Source organism: Sciurus carolinensis, chromosome 2 (assembly GCF_902686445.1).
Source record: "Sciurus carolinensis chromosome 2, mSciCar1.2, whole genome shotgun sequence".
In the NCBI taxonomy this organism is placed as follows: Eukaryota; Metazoa; Chordata; class Mammalia; order Rodentia; family Sciuridae; genus Sciurus; species Sciurus carolinensis.
In genome coordinates this window covers 104,232,649-104,251,105 of record NC_062214.1, presented here as the reverse complement: position 1 = coordinate 104,251,105, position 18,457 = coordinate 104,232,649, and the positions used below count along the sequence as shown (strand labels likewise).

At 33.7% G+C, this 18,457-nt stretch overlaps 1 protein-coding gene across 1 annotated transcript in view; it reads right to left on the bottom strand.

Annotated features, from left to right (window-relative positions):
- The window catches only part of Secisbp2l (SECIS binding protein 2 like), a 45,711-nt gene that overhangs the window by 16,071 nt on the left and 11,183 nt on the right, over positions 1-18,457 (bottom strand). The window contains exons 4-13 of the mRNA XM_047539875.1: positions 16,901-17,036; positions 14,170-14,399; positions 13,867-13,891; positions 13,408-13,523; positions 8,109-8,243; positions 6,659-6,739; positions 5,774-5,941; positions 5,487-5,628; positions 1,196-1,365; positions 96-228 (exon numbers count right to left, since the gene is read on the bottom strand). Coding sequence (XP_047395831.1) covers positions 96-228; positions 1,196-1,365; positions 5,487-5,628; positions 5,774-5,941; positions 6,659-6,739; positions 8,109-8,243; positions 13,408-13,523; positions 13,867-13,891; positions 14,170-14,399; positions 16,901-17,036 — 1,336 coding nt within the window. The remainder of the gene's footprint in view (positions 1-95; positions 229-1,195; positions 1,366-5,486; positions 5,629-5,773; positions 5,942-6,658; positions 6,740-8,108; positions 8,244-13,407; positions 13,524-13,866; positions 13,892-14,169; positions 14,400-16,900; positions 17,037-18,457) is intronic.

Here is an 18,457-nt window from a genome sequence, read left to right as displayed (position 1 = left end):
TTCTTCCACATAGGAGCATAACCAGCAATAGTTCATCTATCAATTAGAATGCTCTAGACCATTCCATGAGAAGAGGAGAAAAAAGACCTCCTTACCTTCCTGGGAAATGATCTCCTGTGGCAAATCATCAATAAAATCTAAATGCATTTCTGTTGGCTCCTCAGATCCCAAAAGATTGTGGTCCACAGTTAAACGTCCCTTCTTTTCCTCTCTTTCTTTCAAAATAACCTAAAAGTCATTATGCCAGTCTTTACTAATCAACTATGTACTGATTACAATGATTACAATGTACACTAAAACAGAGGTATATAGTTTGCTTACATGTGGACACGAGGATTTTAATAGGTTATGTGTTTATGTGGCTAAAATACAAACTAAATGGAAAAAGGTAAATAGAATTTTAGGCACTGTAGATTGAAAGAAATACTGTACATAAAAATAAAGGAAAGCGATTGTGCTTGAGAATATTTATCAAACTATATCTGCTTCATTCTTTAAATCCTGGGTGATAAATTGGAGTTTACAAAAAAGTGACTTAAGTTTAAAAGTCTGGAAACCATATAACTGATTTACATTTCACCATTTTTAATTATTTGTACATGGATTATGTCATTCTAATTCTTCTGATATGAACTATGAGCTAACCAAAGCAAATATCACCTTCAACTTATAGATGAGGAAAATGAAGGTTAAAAAAACAATTACCTAAAACTATGTACAGAGCAAGCACTTAAGTTAGTACTAAGACAAAGTTAGTATTAAGGTTCAGTGTTGGGGTTAGGGGCATAGCTCAGTGGTAGAGAGCTTGCCTAGCATGCATAAAGACCTGAATTCAATCCCCAGCATTGCCACAGATGTGCGCACACACACACACAATATAAAACAACAATAAAAAAAAATCCACAAAGATTTTGATTCTTAGGGTCTAATACTTTTGGATATTAAATGTTTAACTATTTTCTGTTTTTTTTTTTTTTAAATCTTCCTTATGGGAAAAAAAGAATCATTCTCTAAGGCCTTGTTCCTCACAGACAATCATGATATCCCAAGCTTCAAATTAACCAGTTATCATAAAAATGCATGTTTATGAATACTTCCCAAAAATGTGTTGGTTAAAACACCACAATTAGTTTTGCAAAACAGATTAAAACCCTTATTCATCCTATAAAATAAACATCCCCAGATTTTGTTTTACCTTTTTAAGTGCTGTAGGTCGTTTTAGTTTTGCAATTTCCTTCTCTTTTCCTTTTTTTGTTTTAGAGGAAGTAATATCCAAAGAGTTAAAAGATGTCAAGCAGGGTTGGCTTTTTGTTAAAGGTTTTCTGTTAGTAGAGTCTTTAGTGTGAAAAGAAGTTGCAGTAACCACTAAAAACAAAAAAGAAACTAGTTTTACTATTATGGTCAATTTCACATACTTTCAAAATTTCCAATGATAAATCTACAAAAACAAGAACATCCTTTTCCACTAGAAAAATCAGACATCATAACCGTAGGAGTGGTGTCCCTCAGATACAGTGTCCCTATGATAAATCTCCAAATTTTTAGCCTCCATAAGATAAAAATTACAAAGCCAAAGCCACTAGCCAATTTAGAGGTCCAAAGAAGGGATAAATTAGTTCTATTTTACTGTAGCAACCTTTAAGCTTGGCATTTCCTTACAAGCAGTCTTCAGTCAGAAACATTTCACCTGAATTTTCAAAACTGCACCTTTCCTTGTTCCTAATCACCTATTCATTCTTACATAAGAAACTTATGAAACCTATCACTCCTTTCCTTATTTTAATGTCAGTAAAAATGCTGATTTCCCCCCATCAGCTATACTCTAGGTACCATATAGCGCTAAACTATACATTCATAACTACATGTCAAATAGGAAACACAGGAACTTCACTGCATTTGAAATCAAGGTCCCTGCCTGTCCTTCCCAAGAAAAATCTTCCATGATCTTTGTGTAAAACTATCAGAGCTCTTTTATGACTGGACAATACTCTCATTTTCCAATGGTTATCTCCAACCCTTTAATATTCCTAAAGAATGATAACCTCATCCTTTTATTCCGTCAGAGCTTTTCTACAACTTACTCCTATCCTTACCTCTGCTCTTACTCCCATCTCAGTTCCTCTAGGATCTTGCTCTATCGCTTTCCCCTTTCCCCTTACATTTTTCAATTTCCTCCCTAATCCTTGATTCTTTTCCCTGACCCCTCACAATAAGCAAAAGAAAGGGGGCTGAAGGTGACAGAGTCCTTCCTTTGACTGGCTTCCCTTCAAGCTAAGGTGCCACAGTTACTCTTTCCTTTCCTGTTAAATTTCTGAATAGTCTTTCTCCCATCTTCACTTCCCAAATCATTACAATCTGGTCTCTGTCCTACCCACTCTCTTGAAACTGTTATTGTAAAGATCACACATAACCTTGCAATTGCCGAATAAAATTCTGCTTTTACTCTCTTCTAATTTTCTTTGGCATTTGACACTCTATCCTTTTCCTCGAAAATCTTTCTGTGCCTTCTGTGATTTCGACTTTTTAAACTCTTTTTAAATTGTATTTTTCTGGTTCTTCTTTCTTTTGTCCTAGAAATTTGCACATTCCAAAAGTTCTATCCCAGAGCATCTTTTTTCCAATTTTCCCTTCCTCTAACAATCTTACTTCCATAGGTTCAACAATTCTATTTGAAACTCAATAACTTCTAACCTAAACTATACATTCATAACTACATGTCAAATAGGAACCACAGGAATTTCATTGCTTGCATTTGAAATCAAGGCCCCTGTCTGTTCTTCCCAAGAAAAATCTTCCACGATCTTTGTGTAGTACCATCATAGTTCTTTTCACCACACAGTCTGTGCCAGAGTAGAGTCATCTTTGACCCATACCCATTTCTACATCCTACCATTAAAAAAGTCTATCAATTCCTTACAATTCTTTTTTTTCATCCCTACCACAGTCTCATTCTTTTCTTGAACTTTCCAGCAGCATTCTTTGTAATCAACACTTTCCAATTTAAACCCTGTGACTGGTTAGAAGTTAATCTCATTTCTATCTATCAAGATGTCTACTCCTGGCTGGGTGTGATAGTACACGCCTATAATTCCAGCAACTCCAGGGCCAAGGCAGGACAATAAAAAGTTGGAGGTCAGCCTGGGCAATTTAGTGAGACGCTGTCTCAATATAAAAAGTAAAAAAAGGCTGGGGGTATGGCTCAATGGTACAGTGCCCTTGGGCTCAATCCCCACTATCAAAAAAATAAATAACTAAATCAATAGAGTGTAAAAACAGAGAATCCTATTCCCTCTTTAAGCTCTGTTCAAATGCTATCTTAAATGAAATAATTTATAACACTGTTACTATAGCCTCATGTTGACATACATCACTCACTCTCTCTTCCACAGGTTCACAAAACCTTGATTAGCTATGTATGTCTTTCTAATCTCACCAGACTAAACTTCTTGAACAAAAGTGTATCTCAATCATTTCTGCAATTCCAATAGATCCTGACAGCATATTTTGCAGTTATTTACTTTTGATTAACATTTGCTAAATGAATCAAAGTTGTAATGATAACTCATTTGAAATGTCACAGGTTAACAATTTCTTCTTCATAATAATACTAGTTAACATTTATTTAGTGATTATAACCCAAAGTCTCTAAGCACTTTACATGCATCATCTCTTTATTCCCCCAATCTTGAAGTAAGTACTATCATTACCCTCATTTTAATGTAAAGAAATTGAAGCACAGTAACTTCACAAATAAATACATAGAAGAGCAATATTCAAACACAGCTTGACTTCAGAGACCCTGCTTTTAGCTACAAGTTCATACCTCTTCCCCAACACTGCTGTGTTCTGGAAAAGACTACAGGAAGTTGTTACTGCCACTCTCTCCATCTCAATAACATGTGACTCTAAAGCTTTGTACACATCCAATATTACTTTTACTAATAGTGACTCAAAGCAAAGTTGTATACTGGATGGGTAACTAGCTATAGGTTTAAACATTCTTCATACAGATGACAGTTATGCACTGTTACTTATCTTTTTGTCTTCTAATAAGCAACACTGGAACAGAACCAATAGAATTCATTCCATCATTCAGCACTAGTACTTTTTATTAATGCCTTTCCCTTCCCTTTGTCCTATTCTGCACCCGCTAAAACAAACACTATAAAAAAGAAATGAGGGAGCACATTAGAACTGCTGAGAGTTCTAAAACTGACAAGGTTTGTTAAAACAGAAATTACTGTTTCAGTAGGAAGTAAGACCATTTTCTCATATGCACACAAAATTGGATCAAAACTTGTTTGCTACTTAAACTGGGTAACAGAATGGGAGAACCAAATTACTTGTGATTTTTATTTTAACCACTGAAGAAAAAAATTTGGTTGGTTCAAAATGCACAATTGACATTTTAGCAGAGATCTGAAGGACCTGAGGAAACAAACAATACTGACATCCAGGAAAACAGCATTCTAGGAAAAGGGAACAGCAAGTCCAAAGATACTGAGTGTCAGGAGAGAATGGTAATAAAGGTGAAGAGGTAAGAGGGGCAGAATGAAGCTTTATTTCAAGTGAGATGAAGGGGTACTAGAGGGTTCTGAGTCATGGAACAATATAATCTAGCTTATATCTTAAACAGATCACTTCTTTTAAAATAAATTGGGGGGCCCAGGCATGGTGGTGTTCAACTGTGATCCTAGTGACTCAGGATGCTGAGGTAAGAGCATAGTAAGTTCGAGGGCAGCCTGGGCAACTTAGCAAGACTTGTCTCAAAATAAAAATAAAAATTTCTAGGAATATAGCTCAGTGGAAGAGCACCACTGTGTTCAATCCCCAGTACTGAAAAGAGAGAGAGAAAAAAAAACTGGGGGAGGGAAGGGTAGATAGCAGTCAGGAACTACTGTAGTATAATATAATGATGGGCAGTCTTAGGGTGACAGGAAAGGACCTGGTGAGTACATTATGGATATATACCTATATTTTTTTGTAGGGGTGGGTACCAGGGATTGAACTCAGGGGCACTCAACCTCTAAGCCACATCCCCTGCCCTATATTATATTTTTATTTAGAGACAGGGTCTCACTGAGTTGCTTAGTGCCTCACTTTTGCTGAGGCTGGCTTTGAATGCATGATCTTGCCTCGGCCTCCTGAGCCACTGAGATTACAGGTGTGTGCCACCATGCCGGGCTATGGATATATTTTGAAGGTAAGATAGAGAGGATATGCTGAAGAACTTGGCTTGACATGGAAAGTGAAGAGACATGGACAATTTCGAGGCTTGTGGTTTGAGCTAACTTAAATTGCATATATATCTAAAATGCATATATATCTAATATATATGTATCCATATATTTACATATATACACAATTTAAGTTAGATCACACATACATGTACAGATACATCTATACAAATATAAATTTATATTAACAATATCCAAAATATACTGCCAAAGCCAAATACAAATTACCCAGACGAATGATATCATTACCTGTATATGACAGAGGTCGGGTATTAGTAATCTGCCGCGCTTTCATTGCTGCTTGTTGTTTTTCCAGAGCAGCTAACATGTCCCCTAAATCTAGCTGCACAGGTGTTTTATTCTTTTTTCCAGCTGCTTTTGATAAAGCTTCCTGCAAGGTGAATATGAAAATATTTATTTTTTGATGTAGTATGAAAGTATAACAAGTTACCATGATTATATGCTTATCACTCCTATCTATCCCATCAAACCTAGCAAATAAATTATCATAATTGTTCATACAAATGACTATATACCTGTAATTTTTTTTGCTCCATACTTATTTCTGAATATTCTTGAGCTGTGGCAAGAGCTGCTGCTAAAGCTTTCTTCTTCTGACTTTTTGCACGTTTAGGAACTGAAGTGGTAATGGGAATTGGAGTCTGAACTATATTGATTGGTGAGTTTTCAGGTAAATCATCCAACTATGATAACCAGAGAAAAACATTTGTTAGTGATCTCATGAAAGTCTAATCATAAAGAAAGAAATCCAGAATAAGGCATGCTCTGTAACACAAGGATTTGATGTCGTAAAGAAGAAAGTGGATCATTTCAGCCTGGAAAAAAAGGACAACAGCCTACTGCAATAGGTGGACATGTTTTGACCTTTGATCTCTGAAATAAAACAAAATATCTCCAAAGTAAAATTTTTCACTAATTGGGAAAATTTCTGTACAGAATGTTACATGTTTCATTTATGTAATTAAATGTATTTTCTGGTCTTGTAATGAAACTATGGATTTCAAAGAAAGTGTTTTGGCTACGTTAAAAAGAAACATTCAGGCTGGGTGTGGGGGCCCACATGTGTAATCCCAATGATGCAGAAGGCTGAGGCAGGAAGATCTCAAATTCAAGACCTGACTTGGCAACTTAGCAAAGGCTAAATATAATTTTTAGATAAATTAAACAAATAAAAATTTTAAAAAGGACTAAGGATATTGCTCAAGGGTAAAGCAACCTTGGGTTTAACCCTTAGTACCAAAAACAAAAACAAAATACAAAAAGTTAAATACCAAACATACTGTTTCCTGTACAGTACCTTGCCCCATGTCTCCTTATATTGATCTTTAACATTTCTTTTCACATAGCCATAGTTTAAAAGATGCTCTATTTTGCTTATCTTTTTAAAAAGAATCACTTACTACTTTTGAAGAAAGTTTCTGTTGAATATTCTCATCCTTAGCATTTCCATTTTCATGTAGTTCTTGAAATCCACCTTCATCCTAAAATAATTTCACATTTTTAGTAAAAATGATTCAGAGAAAACTTCTAAGAAAATTTTTTTATACTGTCTAAGAGTAATGACAAATGAGGAAATAATTTTCCATATTCTACTGCTGAACTAATTAAAATTAGTCTTAAAAAGGAAACCACATTTCTTACATGCTAAATCCCACCCAATTTAATTATTAAAGCATGGGAGCATAGCCACATTAAGTTCATCCTTTGGATTTCTGCACCTATTTTCCATTTTGACTACTAATTATATCCCAAACAGGTAGGTAATTGAAAAAAATTAAATTGGATTTTATCACATTCAGATCATTTAGAAAAGATCTGAAGCAGTTTAATATGAATTTTATTAATATATTCCCTATCCCGCATATACAACTATAAGATTAAAAGTTTAAAAATTTTTAAATCTTTTCTATTCAAATTAATTTCTTAACCAATATCATCTTTTACATTGAAAAATACATATCTAATATATATTTTTACATTGAAAATATGTATCTAATATCTTTAACTAAACATAAGGATGCAACCAATCATATAGTTAAGTGCGTATTTAAAAGCTGCCACATTTGTAGGTATTAAAACTATTTTTCATAGAATAATTGAGATGTACTCTCAAGTACTTTGGGGAAATTACTAAGCTTATCTAACATATTTTTCATCTGTATCCTCTGACCCTCAAGAATTCCAGTTTAATCTCCATCTATTAGCCTATTTTACAGAATCTATGATCCAACCAAAATAAGTTATACAAATCATCAGGGATGTTTGACATAAGCAAATTCTACTAATTCCTTAAAATCCATTTCAAATGTTAGTCCTAACCTGCCCAAAACCCAATGTGACTTGTGGCTACTTTCAAGTCTAACCACACCCAACCAAGCATTAGGTATGCACATTTCCACATTCTACTAGGTGAGTGGATGCTCTCCACAGGAAGGTTACCATATACTAGTAGTACTAGAGAGTACATTTTTCTTCCTTCTCCAAGACACACCTGAATAGCAGCACAAATTAACTAGACTATTCAAATATGAAAAATCTTACAAATGGACTGAACAACAACAAAGTTAATAAGAAAAAGTTTCATACTGGATGAAGTCCACATGAAATTGAGTTCTACTTTGATATACTATCTCAAAATGAACACACAGGCAAAAATTTATAAAAACAAACATCAGTGAAGTTAATGTTAGACTAAATATATATAACTAAGACAAAAATGAGTCAATATTTCTGGATAATTTACAGTTTAATAGTAGAGTCACATGTTAAAAAATGTTTACAGTATGACAAATTAATTTCTTAATGAGAAATCTTCTATAACAGTATATATATAGATTTTGGAAAGTATACCTCAAAATATAAAGACTCAGAATTCGGGTCACTTCTATGGGTCTGACTAGGATTTAAATGCTTATTATCTTGTCTCTTTTGCAAATTCTGTCTTCTTTCTGAGGAAGTACTGTGGCCTCGGCATCTGAATCCAACCTTAAATAAATGCCGAAGGGGAAAAGAAAATATTATTTTTAAGTATATATTTTATGTAAATATAACATACTTACAGAAAACTACACAAAAATATACAATGCAAAGAATGTTTGAAATGCATAATTTATTTTAAAAAGTTAAAAAATTTCTGACAAATAAGGTAATTACAAGGAAAATAAAAAATGTGACAATTAACACACCTTACCTTTCCTTTTCCTGTATATGAATATTTATATCAGCTTTATTTACAAAAGCCAAAAACTGGAAATAAGCCAGATGTTCTTCAATGAGTGAACAGTTAAACTAACTGCTACATCCACACTAAAGTATGGTTAGTCAGTAGTCAGTCGTAAAAGTATGAACTACTAATAAGCCCAACAACCTGGATGGATCCCCAGAGAACCAGATGAGTGAAAAAAGCCAATCCCAAAAGGATTACACAAGTACAATCATAAAATATTCTTTTAACCCAGAGGTGTTTAACCACTGAACTATATCCCCCAAACTTTCTTATTTTTTATCTTGAGACAGGGTCTCACTAAGTTGCTGAGGCTGGCCTTGAACTTGTGATTCCCCTGCCTCAGCCTCCCAAGCTACTAGGATTATAGACATGCACCACCATGCCCAGCTATAAAACATTCTTGAAACAAAATAACAGAAAGTGAGATTCTGTGTTGGATTGCTTCTATAACTTAACTGTTTCAATGTTAATATCCAGGTTATAATATTGTACTACAGTTTTGCAAGATGTTATTAACACTTCAAGAAATTGCAGGTTACTTTCTTTTTTTTTTTTTTTTAGATGACTTTTTAAAATAACTTTATTTATTTTTATGTGGTGCTGAGGATCAAACCCAGTGCCTCACACGTGCTAGGCAAGTGCTCTAATACTGAGCCACAAATGAGCTATAATCCCAGACTCTACTTTCTTATTTAAGTAAGTCTTCTGATACCTACCATTTATTTATTTTTTATTTCCTAAGGAAAAGTAGTTAATAAAATTTTTGTTTCTAAGAAAACAGATGTGCAAAAATAATATTCTCATTTAATCACATAAACTATTATTGTATCCTCCAAATTCATGTGTTGAATCTTAACCCCCAATGTGATGTCATTTGGAGGTGGAGATTTGGTAGGTGATTTGGTCATGAGAGCAGAGCCATTATGAAACAAACTAGTGACCTTACAAAAGTGACCTAATGGGGTTCCAGTGGGTGGGGGTGTAACTCCGTGGTAAAAGAACTTGCTTGGCACGCAAAAGACCACGGGTTCAACTTCCAGTACTGGAAAAATAAACAAAAAAATAAATTGACTCCAGAGAGCTCCCTCACCCCTTCCACCATGTGAGGACATAGAACACAGCCACTGATGAACCAGGAAGTAGGCCCTCACCAGATACTGACTCTACCAGTGCCTTGATCCTGGATTTCCTAGCCTCGAGAATCATGAGAAATAAATTTCTCTTTATAAGTCGCTTTGTCTACAGTACATTTTGATAGCTGCCCAAGTGCAATGAAATATCTTACTAAGAAATTTTTTGAATTGTGTAACTGTCATAAGGTCAAGAAAAAAAAAAAATTAAGCCAGGTGTGGTGGCACACGACTAATCTCAGCAAACTGGGGAGGCTGAGGAAGGAAGATCATAAGTTGGAGACCAGTCTTGCAACTCAGAGCCTATCTCAAAATAAAAACATAAAAAAGAACTGGGAGTATAGCTCAGTGGTAAAGTATCCCTGGTTTCAATTCCCAATACCGCAAAATAAATTATATTAACTGTTCTAAGAATCTTAAAAGACATTTTAAGGCCTTTCTCTTAAATACCCATTATACCTGATAATAAATGACTCTCTTAACTTGAAGAATTGAAAAGATGCAAAAATATCATCTTCATTAAGAGTTACCCCAAAATTCTAACAATAAATAGAATTTGTAGCAGACCTAGAGAGTAGGTGTTAGTACATAAGCCTTTGATTCTGAAATCAAACTCATACATGCAAAGACCTACAACAACCTGGCTATTCCTATTTTTATTACTATAAATTGGAGTTAGTACATAAGCATAAATGGGCATAACAATTTTCTTTAAAAACAAATACAACTTGATTCTTAGAGACAAAAGTGCCAGATTTTAAATTAAAACACCCAAACTAATGGTACTAACAAAGTTCATGAGAACCTGATATGCGAGTATCCAATAACCTCCTGAATAAATGTGCAAGTATTCCAATAACCTCATGATGTCTAAATACTTAGTCACTTCTAAGAAAGAGTTCTGTTGATAGAAAAGTGGGCATACTGAACAAAGCAAAGCAGAAGCTATGGCTTCAAATACCTATTACAACTTCTAAGATTATTTTCCCTCACGCAAGCACAAGGCCCTGGGTTCAAATCCCCAGCACTGAAAAAAAAAAGATTATTTTCATATGCCATTAACACAAATAACAACAACAACAAAAATACTGAGAAGAATGAGAAACTTTAGATTATGTAGAAGGATCTGAGTGGGGTATGAAAAATGGTGGAATGAGACAGACGTCATTACTCTATGTACATGTATGATTACACAAATGGTATGAATCTACATCGTACACAACCATAGAAATGAAATGATGTACCCCATTTGTGTACAATAAATCAAAATGCAGTCTGTAAAAAATAAATAAATAAGTAATTAATTAAAAAAATACAGGAAATGATGTTTGAAGAATATATACCAACTTATTTTAGAAAAACTTTGACACTCTTGAAGAACACAAAAAGACAACTCAAAAAACAGGAAGACATACTGTTTTTGTATAGAAAGAAGCTACATCACTAAGGTAGTTCATTCTCCCTAAATTTATAGATTAATTGAAAAACTGATGGAACAGAAAACACCAGAGTAGATTCCAATACATGTGGGAATTTAGTAAGTGACAGGTGGTGGTCTCATATCTCTGAAAAAGAGAAAAAGACGAATCTTTCAATAAATGATGTTGGCAGATTTGGGTGCTACCAGGAATACAAAATAGGATCCATACATCACACCATATACATGGAAAGACTCCAAATGGAATAAAGCTTTCTTTTCTTTTCTTTTTTTTCTCCCCAGTATTGGAGATGGCACCCAGAGCCTTGCACACACTAGGTTAAGTACTCTACCACTGAACTACATTCCCAGCCTCATTTCCTTTTTAAAATTTTTATTTTTGAGACAGGGTCTTGCTAAGTTGCCCAAACTGACTCCAATTTGCAATCCTCCTGCCTTAGCCTTCTAGGAGCTGAAATTTACAAGTGTCTGTCAACATGCTAGCTAGCTTTAAAGGTAAGAAAATGAGACACCCAACAACTTAAGAGAAAAACACAGGCATATTTCTTCATAAACCTGATGTTAGAACAAGGCTTTTCAGCTGATTTAAAACCAGGAGCCAGTCAGGCATGGTGGTACACACTTGCAATCCCAGACACTTGGGAGCCTAAGGCAGGAGAATGGTTAAGTTTGAGCTCAGCCTCAGCACCTCTGTGAGACTTTGTCTTGAAATACAAAGGGTTGAGGATGTAGTTCAAAGGCAGAGTGTCCCTAGGTTTGAGCCCCAGTACATCAAAAATAAATAAATATTCAGAAGCCATTTAAAAAAAAGACTAAAAAGTCAATTTATAAAACTAACCTTTTAATGTTATTTAAAATATAAATTGTGCATGACAGTGATACAGAGTAAAGTAAAAAATAAAGATGAAAATCTAATAAAATATTTCTAACTCATATTACAGATTAAAGGCTCCTAGAAACTTTAAGAATTTGAAAGAAATTTGTCCAAATGAATTTTTAAATGTACCAAAAAAGGGGAAAAGAAATAGATGACATTCAAAAAATATTCAAGACATGATCAAGTAAGTTCACAGAAAGAGAAATTCAAATGGCCTTTCAGCACATGGAAAGATGCTCAACTATACTAAGATAAAATTTCTACCTAATTGGCATGCTGATTGGTTTGGATGTTGTTTGTCCCCTCAAAGGTTCATGTTTTTCATCTCAGGATTATTTCTACTCCAGTGGGCTACTGGTACCAAAAATAACAGTGCTACATACTTGGCAAGATTAGCAGTCTGCAGTTTCAACAAAAAATTTCCTCACATAAACAAACATTTTGTAGATTTTATCTAATCCATATAAACAAATGTTTTAGTTTTTTTTGTTTTTGTTTTGTTTTGTTTTGTTTTGTGCAGTACTGGGGATTGAAAACCAGGGGCTTGCGCAACCTACCACTGTAGTTCTTCTGTTTTTAATCAAATATAGCTAGATAGCCACACAAGCCAGTAATGAACAAGTCATTTTTGCAATAACCACAGAGAAGGAGGACATTATTCTGCCTGTTTTCCTGACAGACCAATTAATGTTAAGGCATTTCTAAAGTACTCCATTTCAGGGAGGCAAAGAATAGGCAAGTGGGTGGCATACTTAATCCACTAGAAAGTTGCTCCTTACTTTGATCCCATCTGTAGATCTACTTATATGATGGTTTAAATCCTTAACTTAGGGGATCCAGGAAAATTATCTAAAAACAAAATGGAAAATAGCAACCAATAAACAACTTCCTAATTTCGTAACCAACCAATGTAAGTTACTGGAAGTTCATTTATAGCATATTCTGCTGTACTGAAGCTTAATCTTGCTCCTCAAGACCTTCCGGAAGCAACCCAGTCTGCAGCTTCTCCCTTATGGCACAATGCAGCAAGAACTATGGCAATGCCATAACACGGAAGGGTGTTAATGGTCAAATAAACATAAACATGAACAAAGTTCCAGTCCTTATAGTCAAAGAATATTTAAGTCAAAAATGTTTTTAACATGTTAACATGGATAGGAAAATCATGGCAGATGAATCAGTACTGGAGGGCATTCTTTTTTAAATTATGAAATATTTAACTATACAGGAAAGTAGAAAAATGGTACAAAATATACCCATATACGCACTACATTCATTCAACATTTTACCATTTTGTTTCATTATTTAAGTAAGTCTTATTGGCTAAGCCACTAGACACCACTAGTTCATTTCTAAATAACTTATTATGCATTTTCAAAAATTAAGGATACTGTCCTCCATAATCACTATACCATTATTAAAACAAATGGAAAAAAATTCATCTCACAATCAAATTTCTCCCAACTAATTCAAATTACCTGTGAATTATTTCTTTGTTCCGTTTGCCTTCCACCTCTGGAAAACGCCTGATTTTTTTCCAACCAGGGTTTCTTCTGAGTTGCCTGGCAAGTTACACTGGACCAATTTACACCACCTGCAACAAAAATGTAACAATATGATTTGCTTATAAAAGAAGTCAAAATCTAAATTGCCCCCTAACTTCACATACTAAAATTAAGGCAATATAAATTTAACACTGAAAATTTTAATGGTATTCCAATAACACAAATTGTATCTTGCAAAATATCTCCAGTTGGCATTTTCCCAATTCTTTTGGCTAAACTATACTTTCAAATTAACCTGAATCTGAAAGATTTATAGTTTTGTTGTTGTTGCTTTGTATTTGTTCAGCATCAGCAAGCTTCATGTTTGAAAGGAAAACTCTGACATGGTCAAAAGAAGAAAATACAGCAAAAATAATATACAGAAATGAGTACCTGCACATACAGATGATTCCACATGCTAAAAAAAAGAAACAAAAAAAGGCAATTATTTTCTCCTTAAAAGTGAGCATTATACTTTGCAATATCTTTCACAATTTACTCTAGTTAGAAGCATACTTATTACAATCTTAGAATACTACTCCATAAATTCTTTTATTATTAATAAAATACACAAATACATTTTAAACATCTCACTATTATATAAATTGGTAATGGTAATAGATACTTAAACTTTACCAAAGGACACAAGAATAATAATGATGTTGATGATAGATAAATCAAGGCAATGTTACATACATTTATGGTCCCAGAATCAGGATTTCTCAAAGCCCCTGCAGCAGGCTGGTTGTTGTTGTGTTTGGGACTGCAGTAACCACTATCACTGTCAATGTCGGCTTCGCTCGCCCCCTGTTCACTAGAGGATTCAGCAGTGGGGTGGGAAGTTCTTCTCCTCCTGCCTTTGGACTTCCAAAGCATTGTGGCAGTGCTCTCTGAGAGAGACTTGTTAGCAATATCTGAAGGAAAATCTACAAAGCAAGGAAAGGGGGACAACTCTTTGTGATGACTGAATAAATTCTCATTAAATCATCCATATGTTTTAAGAAAACAAAAATGAGAAACAGGGTGGCTTTGAATTTGCGATCCTTTTGCCTAAGCCTCCTGAGAAGCCAGGACTATAGGCATGTGTCACCATTGCACCTGGCTCTTTTACTCACTTTAAAAAAATTAAAAATTCTTAATTTTAGTAATAGTTCACTCCCTACAGTCTAAAGATCTGCCTATATTTTATTCTACCATTAGTTTTCTCACTTAAGTTCTTAATCTACCTGGAATAGATTTGAGTGGACTATAAATTAGGGATCTGCAAAGTTATCTCTGTTGTTTTCTACATATGTATTTCCACACGTGGGGTTCCTTTCTAGCCTCTTTTTTGAAGGTTCTTGTACACTACACTGATAACATAAACCTACAGAAATTAAGATGACATTTTAAGTCTTAAAATCTAGAGGAAAAGATGTTTTCCAGGCAAATCTTGCCTCTTCTCAGACCACTGTTCCTTTATTTTCAAATTAGTTTGTCAATTCCCCAAAATTTCCTGTGGGAATATTTACTGGAACTGTACTGAATCTACAGACTAATTATGAGAAAAATGACATTTGCAATATCATTCTTCATAAATAGGATTATTCACGGTTTTTTTAAAGAGTTTACAATAAAGCTTTATAGTTTCTGCATACGTCTCATGCATCTCTTAAGATTTATTCCCAGAAACTCTATATTTTTCTTGCTATTATAAATGATATCTTTTCTTAAATTTTAGTGGTATACTGAAATGCATTTAACTTTTGTATATACTTACCCATATTAAACTTTTCCTAGATAATACAAGCTTGTGTTCAAAAGTAAATATTTGTTACAACTATAAAGACATTTTCCTATCAAATTATAATATTCGACTCTTATTAATACCAATTAACTTTCAGAAATTAAAAACAAACCAAAGAATAAAAATGTTTGATAGATGCCTTTATCTTCTCATTTTCTAATTGTTAAGCTTCAAAAGGTTGCCTTTATGGTGACCAAATGAGCAAACTAAAGAAGCAGAATAATTTGTTTTTAAAAGCCTTCCCAGAGTTGAAAGAATGTAGAAATGGATCACTATGACTAGGAACAACTAAAACAGAAAACTTTAGGATATATTACTCAATGATTCTTTTCCTTGGCAACTCCAAGCATTTGTTGGGGTCTGTTAATCAATCTCACAACTTTATGCCCTACAAACCCTACAATTATACTATCAACAATCCCAAGAGCGATACTTTTAACCAATCCCCAGATCCTTTCTCTGGTAAAGGATCTAAGCAATTTTAAAAGGACATTATGAATAGATATCCAATTAAAAAAAAAAAGTATAGCCCAAATGAAAAAAAGAAAAGTAAGCCATCCTGTTCATTTCAATTTTATTAAATAGAGATAATAGAGAGATTAAAAAGTAACTGGAGGCTAAGGATGTAGCTCAGTGGTAAAGCACTTGCCTATCATGCACAATTCCCAGTATTGCCACCAAAAAAAAAAAAAGAAAGAAAGAGGAAAAAAAGCTACCGTGCCTTGAAGAGATATAAATCTTTCTTGGCCTGGGATCCTTTACAAGGATCTTTTTTTTTTTTTTTTTTTAACCAGTGTCAGTGACAATGGGTGAAAAGAGATACATATCTACTCTGCAGACAATAAGCTGAGTTCAGAGATATAAACTAGAATTTCTTGATATAAACTGGAAAATAGAACATTACAAGATATTAATTCTTAGCTGAATGCAGTGGCACATCTGTAATCCCAGTAATTTGGGAGGCTGAAGCAGGACAAGTTTAAGGCCAGTCTCAGCAATTTAGTAAGACCCTGTCTCAAAATTAAAAAGGACTGGGGATGTAAATGTAGCTCAGGGGTACAGCACCCCAGGCTGAATCCCCAGTATCAGGGGGGAACAAAAAGGATATTATTGTCAAGATAAAGCTGTTTTATTTAATGCTTACATAGTACTTTAAGAAATTTTCAACTAATTAGTTTAAAAATCTGACTAAAATATTTACTTTTTGATAGAATATAAGTATCACGTACAGATTTGGTTCAGATCTATGCTTAAATGGCACAGAAAACTTGATGTGAAGATGTTATAAGACATTAGAATATTTCAAAAAGAGCTTTAATCCAGTTGTAAAAACATGTACAATTTTGATTTCTAGCAAAACGAATTCCTCGAATTTCTATAGTACCTGCAAAATCCCATCTCTGAACTGTTCCACTAGTACAAGACAAGGGGCAAGGGAAATGTAAGCCCTGTTCAAAGATGTACATAAGCTCCAAAGAACATTAAGAACACGGATTGTTTTATGCTTCAATAGACTTTAACAAAGTGGCAGAACAAAATGGAAGGATGAAAGTCTAGAACCCTGAAGGGAGTATAGTCTGCAATTATAAAGTCCATGCATGAAAACAGAAAACTCAGTGATGTATAGAACCCCTGCCTTACCAGTTTGTTGTGAAGCATCTACCAGAAGCACAATTTTTGATCGATTATCAGGACCTGCTGCATTTGTTTCTTTCTGAGTAGCTACATTTTTCACCAGTGGTCTTTTGCTTTTTATGTGCTGCTGTAAAAGCTGTTGCTGATTTAAGTTAAAAAAAAAAAAAATCTATTCAATTTATTAAACACAGAATATACATTCATTATAAAACACCTAAATGTATACAACAAATTAGTGGCTCTAAACCCATGAGGAAAGGTTCTGTACTAGGGGGTTTTCATGAAATTATCTACTGTTAAGCATAATAGGCCAAATAATTTACTTTATACACATTTACATACTACTTTCAAATAACTACTAACACTACTTTATTCATTCACTTTTCATTTTTAATTCATTTGTAACTACTACTTGAATTTTTTTATTTCATCAATCAACAATTAATAAATAACAAGGGTATAAACATATCATATAAAGGGTTGTAAATTTTTGCTTTTGAAGTAAGCATGGTAACTTACTTCAAGGCTAAAATTTAGTTTCATGATAGCAATGATGAGCAAAAAATTCTGCTTTGGAGTTCAAAAAGAAAACATTAAAAAGATGATCCCTTTTTACACTTTTTAAAGTTTGCGTATTTATTGTCTAATAGCAATAAATAGAACTCCGAATTTAACTTCTTTAACTTTCTAAGTTGAACCACTGGGAATGCATTCTGAGAAATCATATTCTTTCAACATCTGGAAATTATATACTATTATCTTATTTTCAATACTTATTTCTTTTCATTCTCAGAGGTTCCAAAAGGATTTCCCTTGGCCCACACTATTTCCATGAACAAAGACAAAAAGCTTTTCAAAGTAACCTCTGCTGCTTGTTTGTTTTTTAATTTGTAAAAATTATGGCAGGAAGCAGTAAAGACTTCACTGAAGAAGCTGGGCTAAGGGAATTTAGGGAAAGCAACAACTCCCTGACAACAGTCACAAGATGTGTCTTCCATCAGCTTACAATGCTGACTACAAAGTTTTTTTCTTATTATTAGTTTTTTAGTTTCCATATTTAAGACCTCAGTGGAAAAGCTGCCTAGAATGAACCTTAATTCTCTTGTAGTTTCAAGGTCTTAATTTTTTTTTTTTTTAACTTAGTCAAATGGCTGGTCCTGAATAAAAGTGGTTTCACATGTTTCTTTCAGTTTCTTCAGTCCTAGGATATCCTTTGTTCATATAATAGCAAAGTACCTCTTTAATAACAAAGTGTTATTTGTACTAAAAATTCACAGAATAGAAACAATGAAGTTGAAGGAATATAATGAATCACAAATGTTCTTTTCCATGTCTCCTGATTTCTAAAGACTAGAATATCTTGAACTGTATTAGCCATTCAACACTATAAAATCCATTTATTATTATTGATGTCACTATGTAATTGTTATCACTAAATTGAAATAATCTGGAAATAACTGTGCATTATGTTTACATAAAACACTCTGAAGGAACATGAAGACAACTATAAGACTAAGGAAAAATTATCACAGGAGAAATAAATTTTTAAACCACGAACCTTTT